The sequence below is a fragment of the Astatotilapia calliptera genome, chromosome 15 (assembly GCF_900246225.1).
Source record: "Astatotilapia calliptera chromosome 15, fAstCal1.2, whole genome shotgun sequence".
NCBI classification, from domain to species: Eukaryota; Metazoa; Chordata; class Actinopteri; order Cichliformes; family Cichlidae; genus Astatotilapia; species Astatotilapia calliptera.
The window spans coordinates 10720380-10744719 of NC_039316.1; the positions used below are offsets into that span (position 1 = coordinate 10720380).

Consider the following 24340-nt stretch of genomic DNA (forward strand, 5'->3'; position numbering starts at 1 on the left):
ATTTAGCTTTAAATAAACAATAAATTATGAAGGACAAAGTAGCAATGAAGGAAACAGTCCACAGAGTCGGTCGAAACCCGGCGGGCTAAATAAGACGTCATATTAAAGCGCCTTCAAATCCTCGTTGCTATGGATACGAGGCACCGTTTACTGTCGCTCTCTTTTCAACCATGGACTCAAAAATACTCATTGAAATTGTGGGTGTGTTTAAAGACTGCAGTTTCCACGTTGCTAAAAGCATCGCCGAGGTAAACTAACGCTTTCTCTGGTTTAATTTCACCTAACCTTTTGACCTTTCACCCGTATTTGTCCACTCTGCTCAACAGGGACTAAAACTGCAGTTTCCTACGGCGTTTCTGGATCCAGAAATTAGGCCACTTTTTGAATTTGAGTGGCACGGGTATCTCTGCGACAAGAAGAAGGTATGTAACAAAATGTTTTTTGCTTTGTAAAAACTGGTAAAAACTAAAACTTAAACCTGCCCCTTGATAAATACTTTCCCTGATAATAATAATAATGATAATGATAATAAGATGCTAAACCAAACACTGAAATTAATTTTAAAAAATTAAAAAGAAAGTAACACTAGGCGTTCTAGATGCATAATCTTTGAGGTTATATTTGTCTTGAGCAACCAAACATTTCTTGGCTCCTTAAGCCTGATCCTGCCAGAGGTTTCTTCCTGTTACAATGGTGCTTTTCTTTCCCACTGTCGCCAAGTTCTATGTATGTGATCTGAAATGCAAGCAGATGAGGTGCTGTGGCAAAATCCTAAAAGGAGCAGCTGAAAGAAGAATGAGCTCAAAGATCAAATTCTTGGACATTTTTAATAGATTCAACTATTTTTTTCCATCTGTGCATCAAAATTGTTGATTAGTTTCTCTTAATTTCATCTTACTCATAGATAACTCAAAAGTTTGAGATAATAACCTGAAATTATTATCATACACAGCAGGCAGGATTTAACATAAGGTATTTAATGGTGGATTGAAAACAAAAGCCAAACAGAATTTGACAGGGAACACATGATGGAGGGCAACAGACATCAGAACAAGGACAAGGAAAGACTGAAGCAATACATACACAAAAACACAGACACAGAGAACACTCGGGGAAGTGGAAACAGCTGAGAAATTAGACACGGGGAGCAATGATGATCAGGGTGCATTCCAAAAGCCCTTCCTATCTCTTTTTCCTAACATCATCAAGGTCAAGAAAAGGTGGGGTAGGAGAACTGATAAGAGAAGAGCAGTGCTTTGAGAAAAAGGAAAATTAAAGCAAGATTTACTCATGTCTGCACCATGCAGAGCTGGCTTCTGATGTTACAAAGCTGCTGGAGCTACTCAAGTGGCACAAAGTCCACTTTGTGACTGAAAGTTGTAAACAGGAATATTTTTGCGGCTGGCCTTTATTGTATATGTATGTGTAGAAATTTCACTTTCTGGAGGAGAATATTTAAACAAGTCATGTAAATGTGATTCACAAAATCTGCAGCACACAATATATGGAAAAATTGCACAACATACAACACTTGGGCATGTTGTGGTTTTGATTGTTGTTATAAGTAGGGTTTATTTTTTAGGAAGGAGAGATGTTATCCAAACAAGTGCGTAATCAGTGCTTTGCATTAACGCAAAGCTGTGAGCGCAATGTCAAAGTTCTTTGTCCTTGAACTCTTCACTCAGTCCTCATACTGAGGATTCAATAATAATAACAACAACGCATTGTATTTATGGAGAGCTTTAGAAATACTTAAAGACACTTTACAAGCAATTAAATACGAAAATCACAGTATGGATAAAATAAAGCAGTTAGAAAGAAATCATAGAATTAAAACTCAAAGCATAATAAAATGTGCAATTCACTTGTATTTTTATTTTATTTTTATTCCTATTTATTCTATTTATCCCCTTCGTATATTTTATTTATATCTGTCTCTGTATATATATATATATATATATATAATATTCTGTAACTTCTGTCGGTGCTGTGCTTTTTGGAAATCGAATTTCCCAGAGGAACCCACCCGAGGGATTAATAAAGTTCTAGCTTATCTTATCTTAAAATTAAAATGAAACAGAATAGCTAAGCTTCAAAAGATGTGTTTTAAGGCTGGCTTTAGAGATAGGGAACGACTCAATGTTGTGAATGTGGTGCGGGAGAGAGCTCCAAGGACAAGGGGCCACTTGGCGGAAAGCTCTAATGCCCAGAGTGGTCGGGCGAGGAGTAACTCCAAGTGTGAATGAGTGGCAATGTGCAGAAGGTCAGAGAGAGATGGAGGTCCGAGGTTATGGAGAAACTTGTGATCTTATGTTAAATAATGTTTTGTGTTCTTTTGCACGTTGTACAAGTCAGCTGTTCCATATAAACATATTAGAGGATTATATGGTGGAATAGTTTCTCTTCTAAAATTCCCTCTATTAATCACTTATCCCAACTGACCTGAAGTGAAAATTAATTTTGGATAATCATGAAGCCTACAATGCAATAACACACCTTGCTAACATATGCAGAACCTTAAACATTCGTAATCTTAAGCCATTCATATGAAAGCCAAAAGACATTACTATAGTTGCACTAGGTCCTCATTTACATCAAGTGTAAATACCTTGGCTGCAATACATCATGTCAGGTTTCACTCTCTGGTAGACAAAGTTTGACACATAAACGTTATCTACTATCAAAAATAAAAGAGTAAATAACATACACAAGTCAAGATTAACCCTGTGACAGACTGGCGACCTGTCCAGGGTGTACCCTGCCTCTCGCCCTATGACAGCTGGATTAGGCTCCAGTGACCCTGAAAAGAATAAGCAGAAGGGAATGGATGGATGAATGGATGAAATCAGGATTAAGACATGACGCAGCAATAAAGAAATATGGAGACACGACAAACTGGGGAGACAGAATTGGATCACAAAAGATGATAACTAAAGATTATGTGACTGAATGAGGAACACAGACTGGAAACACAGGGGAGCAAGCACTGAAAGGACAAAGGACATCAAATTACAAAATCAAAAAAACATGAGCTCGCAGAAAACTCAAAACATCCCAAAACTCAAAAAAACTGAAATACCCAGGACCATGAAACATTATTTCAGTATTATTGTTGTTATCAGGAAAATACGAGAGAGAGACAGAGAGAGAGAGAGCACTATCACAATATTATATATAATATTAACAGAAATCCGCTCTTTCTAAAAAAGGTCATTTGAATATGTTACTTGGGGTCATACCTGAGGAAAAACACATGACCTATTTTAGACTGCTTTTAAGGATATTTGTGTCTTATAAATGTGAAGCTGCATATAAAATATCAGTCTAATCCTGCCTGGAAAACTGTGTTTTTACAGGTCTCCATATCTGCTGTCGGACATCTCGACCGGACATCCAAATACTTGAAGCATCATCACTATTTTCTAATTTGAGCTCAGTATAGGCATAGTACCAGGTGCTAAGCCTCTTACAGTCTGAAGAAGGATGATAATATTTAGTAAGGGGTTAACTCAACCCGACTGCTGTCAGATAGAAATATATTGTATGGACAAATGTGACACTGACATAATTAATTAATGTGGAAAAGTTATTTGTAAATGTAGCGGAAGTTAAAATGCAGCCTTTCCTTTGAAATATAGAATTTTAGTTGTTGTTTGATGGCATCATCTGAAATGAGTGATGGTGTTATAAATAGTGGAGGTGAACGTGTGGACGACAGCAGGTTTCTGGGGGTTCTTGATGCTCTAAACCTACACAGTAAAATACTGCTGTGATTTATGACATTACAGCTATTCTGGAACGCTGAATCACAGCACGCTCATTGTTGTTCCAAACTTGTGATTCAAGGAGCTGCGTGGTGAAGTGTGGCAGTACTCCAGTAGCCTGATGTGCTTTCTGAACGGCCGTCTCCTCGGTGATGAAAAGGATCTCGCCAGCTGGGCCAAGAATACGTGGGGTTTCACTTTCACCCAGCCGCAAGCTTTGTACACAACTCTTGCTGAGGAGTACTACATCGAACACCTCCAGAAAACTGGGGCAAGTCACGCAAACACTGTCACTTAAATATCCATTATAGGTAAAAATATGTTGACCAGAGAAGTCAAATTCATTTTCCATCCATCCATTCGCTACCGCTTATCCTTTTCAGGGTCACGGGGGGGTGCTGGAGCCAATCCCAGCTGTCATAGGGCGAGAGGCGGGGTACACCCTGGACAGGTCGCCAGTCTGTCACAGGGCTAACACACAAGGACAGACAACCATTCACACTCACATTCACACCTAGTGGCAATTTGGATTATCCAATTAACCTATCCCCACAAACTGCATGTCTTTGGACAGTGGGAGGAAGCCGGAGTACCCGGAGGGAACCCACGCAGACATGGGGAGAACATGCAAACTCCACACAGAAAGACCCCGGCCTGATGTTGGAATTGAACCCAGGACCTTCTTGCTGTGCGGCAACAGTGCTAACCACCGTGCCGCCCTCAAATTCAAATTCATTTTACCATATTTAAATATTCTATTAAACATTAAAATATTAAAATATTTTTATTATTTTACAGAACCTCTGTAAAAATTCTGTAAAATAAATTTTTTTCTGCTAAAAACAGAAATTTCTCTTGTACATAGTTGAAAAGCTGAATTTTAGTGTCATTTATTTCATTTCGTGTTCTATGTTCATGGGAGAGGTATTTATCAGTAGGAAAAGCTGTAAAAAAATACAAAAATACAGAATTTACACCCTCCTTCATGTTTCCTAAGCTCTCCAGTGTGCCAGATTGGAGTCTTTGCCAGGCCATTTCTGGCCCCCAGGCCTTGTGTTTGACAGCCCTGATATAGACAGTTTATTTACTAAATATACGGTGCTGATTTGCTCTTTGATTCCAAATACAGTAGTAAAAAAAAAAGTGGCTTATTAAGTGTATCTTTCTGATGACTGTTTAAAATCGTGAATATGATTTGAAAACCAATTCATGTAAGATTCTTTCGAAAAATGTTGGGATGCAGCACATTTTATACCTAATCAAAATAACCAAAGGGAGCACACACTCAATATTAAAACTTTATTGTTGAAAAATGTATTTGATGACAACATCATGTTTGGGGGGGGAAAAGTGCTCGAGCTGTATAAATAGTCTCGTATTCTTCTTTCAGTGTTCTAAGCTTATGTCTTTCTTTTTCACTGTTTCTTTCCTTGGGTCTCTTGAGTTTAGTCAGCTACTTTAACCTGCTTGGATTACACGCTTTATCTCTGGCAGTACTGCTCATGTCTGGTGTAACTCCATGCCTTTCCAGATATTTTGCATTGTGCATTTGAGTCCACCTCTCACTATATAAAATATTCAACATGCCTATGCTCTTTCACTGTAGCATCAGTTTGTCTTCATGGATGTTGAGATTGCGGGAGAAGCTGCGGGGAGGTTAATGTTTGAGGTGAGCCAACTTTGACACATAAGGCATAGGATCCAAACTCATTTGCATCCTGCTACTTTTCAAATGATCTTTTAAAACAGTCAGTCTAAACATTGAACTCCCGGATAAGAAAATATTTGATCATTACAGATGTGATCAGATATCATGTTTCCTCTGCTCTGCTCAGCTCTTCTCAGATATTTGTCCAAAGACATCCAAGAACTTTGAGGGTCTGTGCACAGGAGAGCAAGGACTGTCACAGAGTGGCTTCCCACTCTGCTATAAAGGCTCTCTGTTTCATCGGATTGTGCCCAATGGATGGGTGCAGGGTGGAGGTACACATGTATAAAAACATCAATATAATGTGACATCATACTTAAATATAGATACAGAAAATTTCACGATCTGTGATATATTAAACACTCTCATAAATATGTTGATAAATTGTTTAGATAGTTTTAATGGATTCATTAAATGTATTCATTAAAGTCAGCAGTACAGTTGTGGCTGTACCTATAAATTTCGCAGATATTTCTCCAGAGAGGAAAGGAAATGGAGGCGAGTCAATCTACGGGCTAATGTTTGAAGGTATGCTCTACAGCGTTATGTTTAGAACATACTATATAACTACACTATTGGACTATGATGTCCATAGACAACATTGTGATATGTAGGGAGAGTAGGGAGTGAGTGGAAGAGAGACTGGAGAGGTGGAGGTACGCACTGCACAAACTAGGAATGAAAGTCTGTAGAAGCGAGACAGAACATGTGTGTTAATGAGAGAGAAATGGGTGGAAAATGGATATGTAAGGAGCAGAGGTAGTGAAGGTGAATAGGTTTAATTGCCCGGGGTTAACCATTCAAAGCAACAAGAGAGGTGAAGAAGACAGTGCTGGCAGGGTAGAGTGGGTGGAGACGAATGTCGGGGGTGTTTGTGACAGAAGGAGAGCAGCGAGAGTGAAAGAGAATGTGTAGGAGATGGTAGTGAGAGCTGCTATGATGCATTGTTTGGAGACAATGCCACTAACAGACAAGAGGCCGAGCAGGAGGTGGCAGAGTTGAAGATATTAAAATTTGCACTAGGAGTGACCAGAAGGGAGATGATTAAAAATGAGTATATTAGAGGGAGAGCTCAGGTTGAACAGTTTGGAGACAAAGTTAGAGAGGCAAGGCTGAGATGGTTTGGACTTTTGCAGAGGAGGGATAGAGGATATACTGGACAAAGAATGCTGAATATGGAGCTGTCAGGCAGGAGGAAAAGAGGAGGAGGTTCATGGACGACAGAAGATATTAAACAAAAAGCTAAAGTTCTATATTTCAAAGGGATGGCTGCACTTTAACATCTACTATATTTACAAATAACTTTCCACATGAATGGTGTCAGATATTTAGGCGATAGCGTGTGATCCACTGAAGTGATCCTTAAAGAAAAAGAAGAAGAAAAAGAAGAAGCCATCATTGATTTACTTGTGCTTCCTCTATAAATGTTCACCTGAACTTGCACGTGCCTGCCCCTCTTTTAGATGAGAATTTTGTCATTTCACACACTAAGCGCGGCATCCTGGGAATGGCTAATAAAGGTGCCCACAGCAATGGATCCCAGTTCTACATCACCCTACAGCCAACGCCATGGATGGATAAGACCTATGTTGCCTTTGGGTTGGTGTATCTGATTTTAGCTGAAAGACATCTTTTTAATTCCCACAGCTCTCACGTAGCTTCAAAAGGGAAGTTAAATCTCTTTTCTTCTCTTTTGCAGTCAAGTCGTTGAGGGTCTCGATGTCCTGAGGAGGTTAGAAGAAGCTTCAACTTGCAATGAAAGACCCAAGTATGAGTGTAGAATTACAGCCTGTGGAGTGCTTAAACCAGAGCTCATAAGCTTTAATCATTGATACATTTTTAAGCATTTTTTCCTCAGTTTTTGAATCAGTAAAATAAACGTGGTATGCATGTTTTCTTTTCCTTTTTTGTTAAATAAAAGCTTCACATTTGCATTTTGATTTTTTTTTTAAACTGCATTTTTAAGTCAATAAGCTGTTTCATTCTTTTTGATGAATTAGACACCATCCGCTATGTGCACGTTTGACAGATGTAAAGTTGATAAACTTGTTATAGGGCTTTTATTGTAATATTTATTCGTCTTCTTAGTTCATCTTCTATACAAGTAAAACCTGTGAAATTTGCTTTTTTATTGATGTGTACAGAAACTTTTACTGTGAGAGGGATCTTCACTAAAAACCCAAATACGTCTACTGGACAGAGAGAGCAGCGTAATGGCAAAAAAACAAATGAGCTTTTACTTATGCTTAAAGGAAGTTGGGAAAATGGCATAAAATTAAAGTATGAGAAGTACAGTTTATCTATTCTTCTCAATAGCCATCCTCTTCATCACTTTCTACAAGGACTGACAGAGGATGGCTTTTCTTCCTCATACCACGAGCACTGCATTTTTACCTTTGGAGATCCTTTTTGTATTATATTGAGCTTTTAACATGGCAACATTTTTTAAGATTCTATTGGCCTCCTTTATTTCATTTAATTTCTTTCTGATTAATTTTAATTAGATGCTTTTTGTAAATCCTAACTTTTGGCATAAATTGAAGTGATCCTGGGTCATTGACCGAGCATTTTCTGTTTTTTGGAGTCTTAAGTTATTTTGATCTTTAACTATGTTCAGTTTGATACTTAGTTTAGCTTTTTGTTCTAGTTACTGTTATGGTACTGCTTTCACTTTACCCTACTACCCCTTTGTTCCTCATGGATAGTCTAGTCTCCCTCAGTGAATCCCTGTTTCATTACTTTCTGTGTTATTTTGTTAGTTGTGTCCTTTAGTTTACATCTCCATGTCTCGTTATTAGATTTAGGTCACTCCTCTGTAATTCCAAAAGTGTCTCCACTCTGCCCTCATAACCTCTTGAGTGTTTATACCCTCAGTTTGTTTTGTCATACTGTGGTTAGTGTTGTTACTGCTGTTTCTTGATATCTTCCCAGGCTTTTTTCTCTGTTCCAGTGAACTTTGTTTTTATCTGTTTTTTGGATTGTTCCATTTGCACCTCCAACAGAGGTTCTTTATTTTGATCATTGCTTGCTTTTGGGGTCCTCATACAGCATTACCTACTGATGACATGGTATATCTTGACTCATTTCACTGTTTTGCTGATGATTTGCAGATTTATCTACCTTTAAAAGCAGGGTCAGACCATCCTCAGCTCCTATTACGCTGCCTTGATGACGTCAAACAGTGGTTGTCATTAAATTATTTAAAGCTAAATGAAAATAAAACTGAAGTTGTCATTTTTGGCAACTTTAATCACATCGATAGCACTCTGGGCCCCCTTTCCTCCTATTGTAAAACACATGTAAAAAACCTCAGTGTCTACATTGATGGTCCTTTTAAATTGAATAAGCAGGTGAGTGCAGTAGTTCAGTCCTGCTTCTTTCAGTTAAGACAGCTAGCCAAGGTAAAGCCATACCTCCCGGCTAACGTCTTTGAACGTGTTATTCACCTTTTCCTTACTTGCAGATTGGATTACTACAATTCATTGTATTATGGTCTAGACCAGGCCACCATCCATCGTCTTCAGATGGTCCAAAATGCAGCTGCTCGCCTGCTAACTGGTACCAAACGGAGAGAGCATATAACCCCAGTTTTAGCTTCTTTACACTGGCTTCCTGTCTCCTACTGGATCCAATTTAAACTTTTCCTTTTTGTTTTTAAGTCACTTAATGCCTGAGCTCCTCCTTACCTGTCTGAGCTCCTCTCTGCTTATGCTCCAGGAAAAACCACGAGGTCTAGCTCAAAATTAATGCTGTCCATCCCACAGACTTATCTCAAATCTCGTGGTGATAGAGCCTTCTGTGTGGCAGGTCCCAGATTTTGGAATAGTCTCCCCTTAAATATTAGATCTGCACAAACACTTGAGCAATTTAAATCACTACTAAAGACACATTTTTATGCCCTGGCTTTTAACACACCATGACCCAAGCATTCTGGTCATATTTTAAATCGTTTTAATTATTGTTTTAATTCTTTTATTGTCCTATTATTGTTTTATATAGTTATTATTGTATTACATTGTTGCTTTTTAATGCCATTTTTATATTGTTAAGCACTTTGTGCAGCATCGGCTGTTTGAAATGTGCTATATAAATAAACTTGACCTTGACCTCCCATTGCCAAACCTTTGCCCTGCATACTTCGTGTGTTTAGGTAAGATATATAAAAATGTCTGACCACACTGACAATCTTTACCCCACATTTGGTTGTTGACATTTGGTCAGCATATCCGCAATGAATATGGGCATTGTATTCTTGGTAGAGACCCGCATCATCAGGATGGAAATGCTTGACTCAGAACAACGATTCATTGATTTGCAGCGACCCTTTCTCCCTGACATGGCAAGTGCAACCAAACCAAGCCACAAAATAGCTCCACAAAGCAAAACAGAGCCACAGGGTCAACACCCTATCGGGATAAAAAGTTCAGGCTTGTCCTAAATCTGTCAACAAACTCAATATAATATTACTCACATGTAAGCTTTCCTTCATTGTCAGAGTTAAATATGTTAAATTTTTAATTGGGAGGGGCTAGGATGGACAAGATTAGAAACGAGTAAATAAAAGGGACGGTTCAGGTTGAACGTTTTGGAGACAAAAAGAGGCAGGGCTGAGATAATTTGGACATATGCAGAGCAGGGATAGTGGATGTAAAAGATTAGCTAGGCCCTCCCCGGCTTCAGTGTGAGGTTATTTTAACCGTGTTTTGAGGCACAGGTGCACTTTCATAAGGTGTTTTAAACAGGGTCTCAGCCAATCAGAAGTGCAGTCTCTTCCTCGCTTTAAGACACCCTCCTCCCTTCCCTGTTGTTGACGTACTGCCGACCCATTTCTTGATTTTTCTCACCCCTCCCTAGGAGCTGCCACATGACCTGTCAAGTAGGAAGTGTTGAAGCTAGCGAGCAGCAGCAGGAACAGCGGCGGCACGAAACGCAACACAGAGGGGTAGCTGTGAAATCTCCCGAGTCTCGTTCTCGACGCTTCTCTCAAGATACGTTTACCCCCTCTCCACCCCTGTTGAAGCAGGCTCAGCAATAAGTTGTCCGCAGTCATGTACGTGAAGGTGGTGTTTTTCGCGGTGGCTCTGGCTCTGATTGGCGCGGCGGTCGCGGCAGACTCAGGTAAGTTTTCGCGACCTCTCGTCGCCGAGCTAGTAGCTAGCTACAACCCCGCTCTTTAGCCGGATATCCACCCCCGGGAAACAGATATATCTCCCTGCCCGTTTGGCTCCATTTTCGGTCACCTCCTATTATTTTAAAAAAATGTCCCGCTTTACGTAAAAATAAAATACCACCCCACCTTATTTCCTTCTAGCAGCTTGTCATCTTTATGTCCACGCTGGCCACTTAGGACTCGAGGACTAGCTAGCGTTTGTTTTTGAGCTCGTTATAGTGGGATTATTTGTGTCATGGTGCGACCTCTGAGAGGAATTGTGACACTCGCTTTAAGCCAAACTGTCATATCCATCTGACTGGGTTGTTATGAAATATAAACGGGTTAGTTTAGCCACATTTTAAGATCTTTTTACCAGCTTGCTTTGATGATCTGTGCTTAAAGGATTTAAATGTGTAAATTGGCCACCTTCTGGTGATCTACAGGGAAACTATTGGAAGTTACTTTAAATGACAAATAACCATAACTAAAATCTGATTTCTTTGCAGATGGATGTTCCGAGCTAACTTCATGTGATAAATGTGTGGAAGTCGCTGAATGCCACTGGGGTAATTGCTCATGTGAGTACCTGTCTTGTATTTTTGAAGCATGAGAGTAAAGGTTTGTATGTCCAGAAGCCTTGGGGTTTATTGGTTGCATAATTCCCAGTATAGAAAGCAATGATCTCATCCCTGTTTCCCTAAAGCCCAAGCAGCAGCTTAATGTGGTATCCCCAGCTGGTGCCAGTGGATCTGAACAGGCTGGTTTTGGGAAGTAAATTATGGATGCAAGCCAAGTTTGGAGCAATGCTCTGCTACTGTTATATTAAATTGATTGTGGGGGATTAATAAGGGGCTTTTTTTCTCCCTTGGGGCATTTAGATTTATTTTCAGTTCTGGTTGGGGTTTCGATTCCCTTCATTTCTGTGCTGCTTTTTTTTCTATTGTCATAAAGTCAAACCTGCTCTGACGTGTCCCTGATTTATACTCTTTTGCACAGCAGTTAGGAAATATGCTGCCCTAATTTGGAAGTGTGCTGGCTGTGATGTGAAATATGCGTTATTCAGTTACAAGGGTCTGCCATGACTAAAACTACATGACAAATAATTTCCTGGCTAAGTAACGGCTTTTCACTCACTACATCCTCCCCCTGTGGTTTGGTGTGTTTTGTTTTTAGTTGTTTTTTTTTTTTCACACTCTTACCAGGAAATAAGGTTACAGGTTTTATGGGCAAAGCAGAGATCAAGGTATTGTGATCTTGTTTTCTAAAAATAAAAGGTCTGTTGCACAAATTGAGTCAGCAGATAGGAGTTAAATTATACAATTAAACTTCTGTCATTTTTGGGTTAAAGCATGCTACTTCTTTAATCCTCATGAGTGGTGGAGGCCCACCAGGGGGATATTAACTGTATCACCCTTGAGAACCTTGTTATATATTTGTGCAGTGTCTATGGAAGGAGACACAGCACAGGTCTCTGGTGATTTGTGAAGATGATGATCGGGAGAGGAAGTGAGGGGATGTGTGGCAGGAAGCCTGCAATATCCTTGTGCAGAGGAACTGAAGGAAGGAGTGGATAATGGCAGAAGTGCAGGAAAGAGTGTGGAGATTGGATAAAAGATAAGCTCTCTTCATTATAATTTAAGCCTCAAGTTTGAGACAAAAGTATCTGGTGATCTCAGCCTGGAAATCTTCTGCCTTTAGGCTCGGTTAAAGAACTCTTTGTAATCTCAACTGTATCACAGGTTGGGCCACTGAAGCGAAATGGCAACAGTTAAATTTAATAAGACAGGTGCCTGCGCTTTACCTCTCATGGGAGCTGACCTGTTTGACAGCGTTACTGATGAGAAGCTGTATTCAGATTAGTTGATCCCACACCCCCTCCTGCTTTGTCTCTGAAAGGGAAACGATGATGCACACTGCCTGAAGATTTGTTGGGTGGTTAAACAGGAGAGGTGAGATGGCGGTTAGGTGCCTCTTTTCAGAGGACTGGATTGGTAGGTTTCCCAAAGGAGACATATGCCAGGGTTTACAATTTACGCACGGATGGAGAGGAAAACTCACAAGTCACAGACGCCAAAAGCCCAGAATCTTCAGAAAATATATTAAGATAGCCTTCCTTGTTAGGTTTATAGTAATTTTTAGTTTTATTTCACAAATATTTGTGATAGCAGTTTTTCCCCCCACTCTATCCAAATAAGATAAGAACTCTTGAGTCATGTTTTGTCTACTTGGCCTTTTGTAACAGCTCTCAAGCCTGCTGCATTATAAAGTCCTGGTGTAAGCCTACAGCTAAACCTCTCACACAGTTGTGAATGAATCAGCTCTTCGAAGTGAACTAAGCAAAAACCGGAAAGGTCAGCTCTGGACACGTCCAAGTCGGCTTTTGTGAAATGCAGCATAACCACACTGATGTAGCGAGTAACCGCCTCCTACACTGTCATAACTAGATTTATCTTTGGTTTAGGGATTTTGTATAAACAGGTCTTCAGCGTCATTTCCCTGATGCGTGGTATTTAAAAGCTTGAAAGTTTACATGTGTGGACGCACGCTCTGTAGTGCCTTTTAAGTGCAGGTTGAGATGAGGCTATTTTCTGTGGTATGCTTGAGGCCCTGTGCGACTTACTTTCACTGACATCAATTTGTGGACGTTACCGGGTGGTGATGATAATGGCACCATTTTGGAAAAAGGCTGAGAGCGTGTCCTACCTTTCACAGCTGGCTGTGAGATAACATCTCTCTGACCTATTTGAGAGTGAAAGGAAGGAGGGGGGAAAAATGCTCTTCCTTCGTGGTTCAGCATACGTTGCCTGCAGGGTCTGGTCACACACAAGGTGTGAAATACAAGGCGGGCAAATAATTTCGAATTTACTTGCTCGTGGGCTTCTTGAAAATCACAGTTGGTAAGGTAATGAGTCATTTAAGTTTCCAGCCTAAGGTAGCAGGATGTGCGTAAAAACAGGGAAGAGCTGCACATTTGTGTGTTGTGGCAGCGAACTACCAAATACGCCAACAATCATTTGAGCAGCACAGTGACACACGCTATGCTGAAACATTGCATCATAAGCTTGTCAAACCAGTTATTATAATTCAGTAGCTGCTTGGTAGTCGCTTGTGTCCAAGGCGCAAAATGCACAACTTGATACACAAGACCACAAAATAAGCCCTTTGTGGAGTGGAAAATACAGCTACTGAGTCATTTTTGACTTTGTTCAGACAAAGATGCTTTCAGTAAACCGCTTCAGACTCGCCTGCTGTTAAAAGTTGATTTGTCTTTAATTTATGGGCAGCCACCTGGTGAGGGTCATTGGGCTTGGCTGCTCTGGATTATAGTGTAACAAGAAAAGGTGGTGTATGATGACGTTTTACAGCACCAGGTGCAGCGCAGTGAATGGAAACCGTCCCCTTTTATGATGTTCCTGTATTCAGGATGGTAATGTCTCCATATGCTCATAAACCAATGTGAGAGCGATTTCACAAAAAGACGAGCTCAAGGGTAATTGATGGCTTATCCCATCACCAGATGTTACTGCAGCTTATTGTAACAGAGTCCTGACGGTGAAAAGATATTTCCTTTAAAGACTGTGTTAGGAATCAATGTCCTGTAGACAAGTGACAGCAAAGTGCGTGCCTGCTGTTACTCAGTAACTGTTTTTATGTCCTGTAAGATTTCCTGATAAATGAAAGCCCTGCTTGGCTCAGGGGTCAGCAACCTTTGCTATCAAGAGCCAGACTCAAATAAGTACTTATTTATTTAGTCTGTTTTTTATATTGTTGGTATGCTTAACTTGCGTTTTTACCTTCAGCTTTTGATATAGCTTATTTTTTCTTAATAGTAACAGAGCCTTTTAAGTATAAATTAACCTTATGAACATTATTAATAGGTGTAATTTAAATCTTTTACCACATGTGACCATTATGCAGTGGACCATTTATGATTTAGTATGTCATTGTTCAATAATAGAGCTAGAATATTGAATACATAAATAAATAGCAGCCTACTGGCTTGAACTGTATTTATAGTAAACAAAAAAGGAACATTCAGTAGCACATGGAGCATAGAATAAAGAGAGCAGTGTTGTTAGTAAAAGCAAGCTAATTCAATTCGCTATTTTTCCTCAAGGACATTTATTTACGTTTTCAGGAGGTCTAAGCATTTATGTTTATACATCCATGCTAGTCACCACAATTGAGGTACAGCAGAGCCTTAGAGTCACTGGAGATGGGACAGTAAGCCGTGTGTTTGCGACTCCTGGCTTCGTCACTGATATTCATGGAATAAATGCACAATTAAAATGATTTTAAGTAAAAAAATTTAATAATAGGGATGTATATAGTGTTTTTTTTTTTTTCCCTCCCCCTTGCAGATTAGACTTTATTGTATTTAACATATCTGAAAGGGGTGAAAACTGCTCCTCATGATCGAGTTACTCTTTGTATTTTAATTTTAATTTTTTATTTACGGTCATGTTTCAGAATGAAAAACATTGCATTTCTTACATTTGAGATGCAACAGCCAGCATTTTAACATTCCTGCAAAAAAAATAGCCTTCAAGTAGACCAATCATTCAGCTGGAACACATCATACACTTCAGGAGTTTAATTGGACACCATCAATTAATAATTTTTGCCAATTGATCCTTGCAGAATCGTTTCAAAAGCTTTTAGTAAAACGTGGTTCATGCTGAACAGCAGCAGTGAAACTTGCACTGTGAAGCTGGGTGTGGACAGAATGTATAGTCACACGGTGCTGCTGACAGGAGTGACTCATTGTCACGTCACTGTGACACAGGCTGAGCAGTGGAGAAACTCTCACAAATTGACTGAATTTGTGGAATTTCAATTTGCTCCTGTTAATGAAGTCTGTAAAGCAGTGAATCCTGCAGCTTAACTTCTTGTCAGTATTTGGGTCTGGAAAGACTTCATGGAAGGGCAAAGTCCCCTTCTGTCGTGGTTAATAAGTAATGAGATTATTTGCTAAAATGTCATACAACTAGATGACCAAAGCCAACAGGCTAGAAAACAGAGGTGAAGTCACCTTAGCTGAAAACGATGAGGGAATATAACTCAATGACTCTACTTTATATTTGAGGGGGAAACTTGTGTCTCCACGTTTTTGACAGCCTTAAACTGTTTTCACAAATTACCCTCCAACAATGTTTGAAGAATTAAGGCGGGGAATTGCACACAAAAGGAAATAATCCACCTCATACATATTCTCACTAATGGAAAGGCTTCGACTGGTTAAGGCGAGAGATGCTGTCCGAGTAGAGCAAGTAGGAGGAAAAAAACATGATATCCACTCACTAGCTGTGAATTCTGATGGCGATTACCATCTGTAGTCTTCCACGGGCACAATCAGACATTACATGGACTTTGACTGTATGTCTGATCCGATTGAGTCGAGTATTCAGGTACTTGCATGCAGCTCTGCAAGAAATCTCTGGAAGTTTTTGGGGCTGAAGTCCACTTTAGTTACAGGTTACTTAAAGGTGACTTAAAACGCATACGCAAGAGATTAAACCTCAACAAGCCAAAGATGAAATTGCTTCTTATAATTAATTTGCCTTTCTTTATTTCTATTTGTGGGGTTTGTTTATCCCAAAAAGTGGCAAATTCCCAAGTTACTGCAACCAAAACATTAAGTGAAAACTACAAGTTGGAAAATGAACTGTATGATATGAGAATGCAAAATGGTTTCACGAAGCAAAAATTACACAAAGAATGAAGTAGGAAACAAAGTGAAATTAAATAAAGAACCACAATAAATTAAAAAAAAAAGGAAAACAAAAAACAAGGCTGCCATGTTAGAGAAGGTGCTCCACTGCCTGTCTATTAAGTGGTGCAGGGGGGGGGGGGGTGCAGATTACCCTCCCCCTCAGCTTCCACAGTTATTTGGATGCTGGGTTCACAAGCTCGTGGGCAGGTGGAGGAATTCAGACCGCACCAACATTGATGAAAGAGAATTCCCGATCCATGTGGTATGAATGTATTACACAGTTATAGGATAAATAACAAAAACATTTTAACTGTTTCCTGTTGAAATATCGGGCATTCCACCATATTTAGATTATAAACTGTGCCTGTGTGGGTTTCCTCCAGATAACTCGGCGTCCTTTCACTGTTTCAAGATACTTATTGGGTTAAGAGGTGATTTCAAATTGCCCTGAGTGTGAATGGTCATCGGTCTCTCTGTGTTGGCACTGTAATAGGTACCCTGCCTGTCATCCTGTGACAGCTGGGATAGGCTCAAGCCCTCATGACCTTCAGTTTAAATAAGTGGTGGTGAAATACTTGGAGACAACAGGTGATAAAGATTTTTCTTTACGTATCTGTTTTGCTTTATTTTGGATAGCTGGGTTTTTACGCATAGTTAACTAAAGAATCTGAATACTTCTGTGATCCCTGAGAAGGTATCCAATTATCTGAAATAAATAAGTAAAAATAAAACAAACTAGTGTGAGACATGCTCAGCTTTAAAGTAAATGAAACGGAAGTGTAATGATGGCGGAGCAGAACATAAAAAGACACCATGACTGCAGGATGTGGGGCTGTGTGAGCAACCGCTCTGGGGGAGATAAGGAATTAGAACTGCTTCACTGCAGATCAAATCGCTGTTTGTATAAATGAGATCGTCATTTGAAGCGTCATCTTAGCACATATGCTTCTTTTCTTTTAGATCGAATATTATTTTAGAGTACACAGAGTGTGTTTTTATTGCTTGTGGCTGCTTTCTGTAATCTGTATGAGCGTAACTTCAGTAATTAACCGTTGCTGACACTAGTTTAACTGCTTGTGCAAATGTAATTAATATAAATCATAAACCAGTCATTTAAAATATCATGCTTTTCTGTCTTTCAGCAATTTTTGGCTGTTACAATGGGACTCTAAAAGGAAATGACTCCTGCATCAACGCCAGCTGCTCCGGTAGGTTTAAAAGTAAACTGTTATTCTACACACCAGAGTGTAAATTAACATTTTACGTGTTTTTTTAACATGATGTTTTGGGCTCTAAGAGATTCTGTTTGTCTCACTAACTAAGGTGTTGATTAATGGTCAGTCTGAGTGTCTGAGTCTTTTCCTGTTTTTCCTATTTGTTTGTGTTTGTAACATTAAAAAAAATGCTGTTGTAGACTGTTGTGACATGTCTTTGTTGTTTAAGTGGTTTATCTTGCTTTCCTCTTTACTACCTCTTTTGGTGCTGGTTCCCTGTCCATTTTCAGGCTCTGTGAGTACGCCCAATCCTACAACCCCCCATACTACTGTTGTTCCCACCACCTCTAACAGCAACACCACAGGTAACCATTCCCTGAAATCCTCAGCTTTTCCCTCCTGTTGTCTGTGCTAGAGCAGGGCGATATGACCAAAAATATTTATCACGATATACATTTGAAAATTTGCGATAACGATATAACTGACGATATAACTCACACTAGACAAAATACTTTACAACTCCACAACTTTATTAGTGCAAAAAAAACCCCCATCAATGTATTTTCACTTAAACAAGCAGCTGTTTTTATGTGCATTAAAGTTATATAAAAATGTAACAATGCAAATTCCTTGCTGACAGTTTAACCAAAAGGCATTTCCAGTGGAAATTGGCCGACATATCCTGAGCATAACAATGTATAATATCCACTAAACTTAAAAAGAGGTTATACACACACACACACACACACACACACACACACACACACACACACACACAACATATTATGTTGAAGCACAGTACGTATCACTCCACCAGGCTCCTGACTACGATAGCTGTAATGCTCCGACAATCCATCAAGCGGTGCGGGTTTGTAGCTTAGCAAAGTCATACTAAAACATTTGACAGATTTTCGAGCGCCGTGTAGCACATAAAATCGTTTCGCGGTCAGTAAACACAACCAGAGTTCATACATAAGGCCCATTGGATTATAAGGGGCACTGTCGATTTTCAGGAAAATCAAAGGATTGATTTTAAGTGCGCCATATTTTCCAAAAAACATGGTAATAACGACGGCCCGCTAGCATGCTCTACCAAAAATAGTGCTTTGTTGTGTGTCTGACGGACGAAAGCCAAACCAATTCCACACCACTGAAGTTGCAGCAGTTTTACAAACCAATTCTGGTTCATCCGTTTCATTCAACTTTTTGCTTTCGCCGCCATGCTTTTTCCGACGTATGCATATGAAAACAAAGGCACTGCGCATGCGCGTTTTACCCATATTCTATTGCGATATTTCATTTTTCTATCGTTGCTCAAAATTATACCGGTATTACTGTGAACGGTATGATATGGCCCAGCCCTAGTCTGTGCTAATGTTGAAGTGGTCTCATTAATAAAAATGTGATCTCTTAAAGTTGTAATACTTAAGAGTTTCATGGATTTCGATACCTAATGCTGCTGTGTTTTCCAACTAGGGGCTTTTATTGCGACAACTAACAACCGCTTTCCATTAATACCTACGTGGATCAACTCGACTCCTTACCCATTACAATGAAGTACAAACTGGCTTTTTGTCAGACTTGGGAATTGTTGTGTAAATTTTTTAATTTTCCATTTCCCTTGTTGCCGGTTTTCAAAAATGGCAGTTGTGATTTTTGTAAAGGAGACTCTCATGATTCATCAAGTGACACAACTAACTAGCCAATCTGTGGCACGTAGACCCTTGATGTCACATTTTCAGATCCATCTTGAAGAGAGCGCTGGACTCAAAACCTATTGATTGGGTTGGCCTTTCCTATAGTTTGTATTGATAATGCTGACTTGTCTGCAAACACTTGCGATATACTTTCTCATCTATATTTGTAGTTAGGTTTTAGTGAAATTTGAAATAACACAGTGAAAATTGCAGCGAGATTCATGTAAGAACCTTCAGCAATCACTTGCCAAGTGGTTGCAGAGTGCAAACGTTTCACTAGCAACCAGTGACTACTGGGGCCACTGACAGGTCTTTAGACCTGCAGGGTTACAGTTGATTTCACAGCAACTGGCCGCAACCATGTTAACTGATGGAAGAATATTCGTTTTTTTTCCATTGCGATCAGTGGTTGCCAGTGGGTCTCTTGGCCTGTGTGAATGAAGCCTTAGGTGAAAAGTTAGATCAGAGTTACAGGGTACAATCAAACAGACAAGCACATCCCGTTGTGCAGTAGCATGGTTGATTCTGAACACAAGGCTATTGATCAGATTTCTAGAGAAAAATAAAAAAACAAAAAAACACAGAATTGAATTTTTAAATCCTCTTTAAGACTCAAGACGCTTGAGGAAAACATCATACAGAGCAGATAAATTCCTGTTGCGGGAGCTGCTCGGTGTGTGGATCAGTCTATTTTCAGGTCTGCTTAAATTACAGGCACCATACCTCCAATTCCTAGCTAACTTCACTGCCCTCTGCTTCTGTTGTTGTTGTTTAGAAAAGAACTTGCATCATATGAAGCATGAAATCAGATTTCAGTGCATCCAAACTATTAACGTTGTTGGTGTGTGCTGAATAGGCGGAGTCAACATTTAAACTGTGTCAGCTGACGCATGAATTGCTCAGTTCAAGCCTATGACTGATACAAAAACAACAAGGTCATTCCTACAGTGCAGGCACAAACTGAAAACTAAAATCAGTTTGTCTTTAATGGCAGCTGGTGATTGCTGGTATCATTTATTATTTCTTTAGCATTTTCTTTACCACATCTTATAATTATTTTATTTATATCATATTATATTATATTACATCTCTCAGTGCACTAACCAAACACCCCATCAGATCCATGGGATTTTGAAATACGTGCTATTTCCTTGCCCCTTCTCGTCTCTTTTTTGCCATCTTCTAGGAAAGAAAAGCTGCTTATCCAGTGTTTACACTCTAGCTAATCAAAGTGTAGCTATAGTGTTAAATCAGGACCAGTGACCAGAAATTTAAATCTTAAGGATTACAAACTGAAACTTGTGATATAACCTGCTTGTTTTGAGGCTAATAGATGGGTAATTACTGTGATTCTACTACAGAGAATGGAACCATTACTACTACTCCTACTGCTACCCCCAATCCACCAACGACACACTCAAACTCCTCGAGTACTTCTTCAAGTAAGTCTCAGAAACTATACGATTTTTACGTCTGTCTTGTAATGTACAGAAACATCAGTAACCGATTTCTGAACTTTCATCTCAGCTGTAACTGTCACAACAGTCAGCCCGACAACCGCCCCTCACAAGAACTCGACCTTTGATGCCGCAAGCTTCATCGGTGGGATAGTGCTGGTCCTGGGGCTGCAAGCCGTCATCTTCTTCCTCTACAAATTCTGCAAGTCCAAGGACCGCAACTACCACACCCTTTGAAAAGTTCGCACTTGACCTATCCTCGCCAACTAGACCCTTTCAGAGAAAGCTCCCTGATCAGCACACACTCATCCATGTGGTCTCAAACAGTGTTTTCAAGCAGGTTAATTTTGTAATCAATCATCTTTGTGGCACTTGTGATTCTAGCCTCCCTTAGTGCTGCTGTTGTAGTCACTATAGAGGAACCCACGCATGCCCGTATGTGTGATAAATCAACAGCCAAACAGATCCTCAGTGACGAGGCATTCAGGCCTTGAGCATATGGATTACATCATCTGGTAGCTGCTCCCACCTCCATCATGCAGTTACTCATTTCTGCAAAGACCATTTCCCAGTGAATCTGAAAGGAAGGGGGGTTGTGTTATTTACAGCCTTCCTTCTCATACCTTCGTCAGTTAAATAGGCCACATAAGAGTTAAAAGAATTATCCATGTATACAAAGCGGCTCAGGAGTCGTACAGCTACAGAGGTCACGTTGATTTGGAAACACTGTTTGAGATCACAACTGCTCTTTAACACGACGACTTTGATGATTCAGTTTTGCTTTTGCCCTGTTAAATTGTGGTTTCCTCCCCTCTGTGCAGCTGTATTATGTATATTTGTTCATAGATGATGTAAAAGAGGCGGGGATTCTTTTTTTTTTTTTTTTTTTTTTTTTTTTTTAAAGGGGATAAAAGCAGAACCAAATCATCCAATGTCGTGGATAAAACAAAAAAACAGGCTTATTTATTGATGGGTGTCTCCAGTAACATTTAGGAGTGCTGTGTGTTTTCTCCTGCTGAATCCTACCTTTCCATCCTAATATTCAAGATGTTAAAACACCAACTGCCAGCGGGGCAGCTCAGTGCAATAAATCATGTATCGAGCTCATTTCCCAGCCATTAATCTCCCAAACTTCCTGATCTTAACCGGTGTCAAATTGTCCATGCACGGGTTGCCAACGTGGAGCTGGCTGTTCTATTCTGTGGAGTAATTGAAAGGATCAAAAATTAATGATGGTAGAATATTTGTTAAAAACGAGAATGGGGAAGTTTTGGGTTGTTGTTGTTTGTTTGTTTTTGTTTTTTGTTTGTTTTTTTTTTTAATAGTAAGTACATTTCTTGATGTAGACAGTGAAAGCAGTGAAGTGCCTTTAATGTCCTATATGACTTAAAGAGAAGGAGGGGTGAGTGTTTATTAGTTTATAAGAGCGAGAGAACTGTATCGCCGTGAGAACCATCGTATTGCAGCTGGACTGAAGAGCCTTTAATGTTGGTGAATACAGTAGATGGTGATAACAGGAGGGCCTGGGTCTTTTTTTGGGGGGTGGGGGGGGGTCCACTGTAAGTTAATCAGATATTCAGTGCATGAAACCCACAGTTACTTCAGTGGTAACTTTGTAGAAAGTACTTAAAGGTACTCTAGCATCTAATTTACCCTCTAAAAGCTCGCAATTCACGTTTTCCAAGTTCAACCAGGGAGGGGGGTTTTAGAGTGGTGTTGTAAATCTGAGTGAAGAAATGGGGAGAATATTGGGCGTGTTTAAAAACTTGAGAATCAGAGAGAGTGAATAGGGGTAAATGTTGGACTGTTTTGACTGTTTTGTTGTTTTTGTCAAATGAGCATCGCACCTCTTGATTTTGGATTTTTGCCATGTTAAGTGAGAGGATTGTGAATGAAGAAACAGCTTGGTGGCTGTGCTTAAAGCTTGTGCCGATTCCTCTGATTAGCTTGCTGCTAACTGTGATTATTTTCTTATTTCTCTTGTACATAGCCACATCCTGTGTTGTTGTTGTTGTTGTTGTTTTTTTTTGTTGTTGTTTTTTTCCTGAGTAGTTGTTGTTGTTGTTGTTGTTTTTGTTTTGTTTTTTCTCTTGTAGTTGCTTGCCAGTGTCAGGAATGTTTTCTTTAAATGCCTTTTTCCCCTCTTGCATGCTGGATGCTTGGAGTTGTTTTTTCCTTCCTTTGCATATGCTCTTAGGGATTTCAGTATACTTTAAAAAAACAAAACACCCCACACACACACACACACACACACACACACACACACACACTTGATTATTTGTGATTGGCCCATATGCTAGTTGAAAGAATGCCTTGAATCAGTGTGCATCAAGCCAAAGCTCTCAGTTTAGGCATGGAAATTGAGCGTTGCACTGACGAGCTTTGTTTTCTATCTTTGCTTTTGTAAATGTTTTCATGGTTTAGCCAAAAAAAAAAATAGAAAAAAAATGCTTGTATAAATATTCGTCCTGAAATATTACTAGATAATGAATGAATGATCAGCTTGTTTTTTAAGACATTCAGTGGAAATGTTTTTCTTCTTATTGTTTGATTTGGTTTGGGGTTTTTTTTTTTTTTGCTTACGTGATTTCTGGATTACACGTTTTCTGCTGCTCACCATTAACACGCCTTTAAAACCTACAGTCACCTGATGGCATTAGGCTACAGCCCAAAGACCCATGTGTGGCAGGTAGGCTGCAGAGTTTTTTGCCTTAGCTGCACCCCTTCGTTCACTCTCTGTACGTGGAGTCCCTTCGGCCAATTTAAAAGAAACATTTGAGTTCATTCCCAGCTGCTGAGTGGGCTGCTGTGAAACTCTGTTCAGCGTGGTCGCTGCGTTCCTTACAAACCATCAAATGTTGATATCCATGGATAACTGATCTCCATTGTGTTTACTCTGCAACTTCTACAAGATACCTACGCAGTCCCTGCACCTTTTTAAGGAAAAGTGCCTTATTCAGTTGATTTCATAGATATATCTATAGATATATAAAGTTGTATTGCAAAATGATATGCCACATGTATTAAGTAACGATGGGACTCAGCACTTTCAGGCCCCTGTGAAGTGGTTTTCTGTGTCGTATTCTGCTTAAATGTCTGTTTATGTCACAATCGGCCTTAACTTCTTGATCAAACGAGCAGTGATAAGCATGGTGGGGCGGAAGGGAGAGGTTGACTGTGTTCCATTCTTTCAAGCGATGCCATTGAAGCAGCATTTTAAGTATACAGCAGAATCAAAGGTGCTGCTTTAGTGATTTGAATCCTTTACGTTTCAGCTTAATAAAGCACGCATGTGGCCTGGACAGCCTCTCACCCGCATATAGAGATAAAATTCACCAGTAAAGTTGCAACCACAGCCACAAACCTCTAGCGTTGTAAAGTCACACTTCCTCCACGCTGCAAATGGTCACATGGTGACTCCACTTTGGTTCTAATTTGCAATTGCTGTATCAGATGACCTTGCTTTCTGTCTTTTGTAAGATTTCAAATTCAAAATCCAAACTCGTTTGGTTGCGGAGTTCTCTCATATCAGTGTTCTGCTCAGAGAGAGAGATGTGTATGTTTTATTTTATTTTTTTCCTCCTTTCTCTTGTGGGTTTAATGCTTTTGTTTGTTTTTGTTAAAGGCCATCAGTC

At 39.7% G+C, this 24340-nt stretch overlaps 2 protein-coding genes across 4 annotated transcripts; both read left to right on the forward strand.

The window, feature by feature from the left end:
- Positions 1-122: 122 nt before the first annotated feature.
- ppil6 (peptidylprolyl isomerase (cyclophilin)-like 6) lies at positions 123-7396 on the forward strand. 2 transcript variants are annotated; one of them, XM_026142937.1, is made up of 8 exons: positions 123-248; positions 327-422; positions 3847-4035; positions 5371-5433; positions 5600-5747; positions 5941-6000; positions 6936-7071; positions 7172-7396. In XM_026142937.1, exons 1-8 carry the CDS (start codon positions 171-173, stop codon positions 7302-7304), a joined length of 903 nt encoding a protein of 300 aa, XP_025998722.1. In that variant the 5' UTR covers positions 123-170; the 3' UTR covers positions 7305-7396. The 2 variants fall into 2 exon arrangements, with proteins under 2 accessions (XP_025998722.1, XP_025998723.1); XM_026142938.1 differs by having other exon boundaries at positions 126-197.
- Positions 7397-10116: 2720 nt separating this feature from the next.
- Positions 10117-21570, forward strand: cd164 (CD164 molecule, sialomucin). 2 transcript variants are annotated; one of them, XM_026142263.1, is made up of 6 exons: positions 10192-10590; positions 11131-11202; positions 17480-17545; positions 17842-17916; positions 20610-20690; positions 20776-21570. In XM_026142263.1, the coding sequence occupies exons 1-6, from the start codon at positions 10521-10523 to the stop codon at positions 20940-20942; spliced, it is 531 nt and encodes a 176-aa protein (XP_025998048.1). In that variant the 5' UTR covers positions 10192-10520; the 3' UTR covers positions 20943-21570. The 2 variants fall into 2 exon arrangements, with proteins under 2 accessions (XP_025998049.1, XP_025998048.1); XM_026142264.1 differs by lacking the exon at positions 17842-17916 and having other exon boundaries at positions 10117-10590.
- The last annotated feature ends 2770 nt before the right edge of the window (positions 21571-24340 follow it).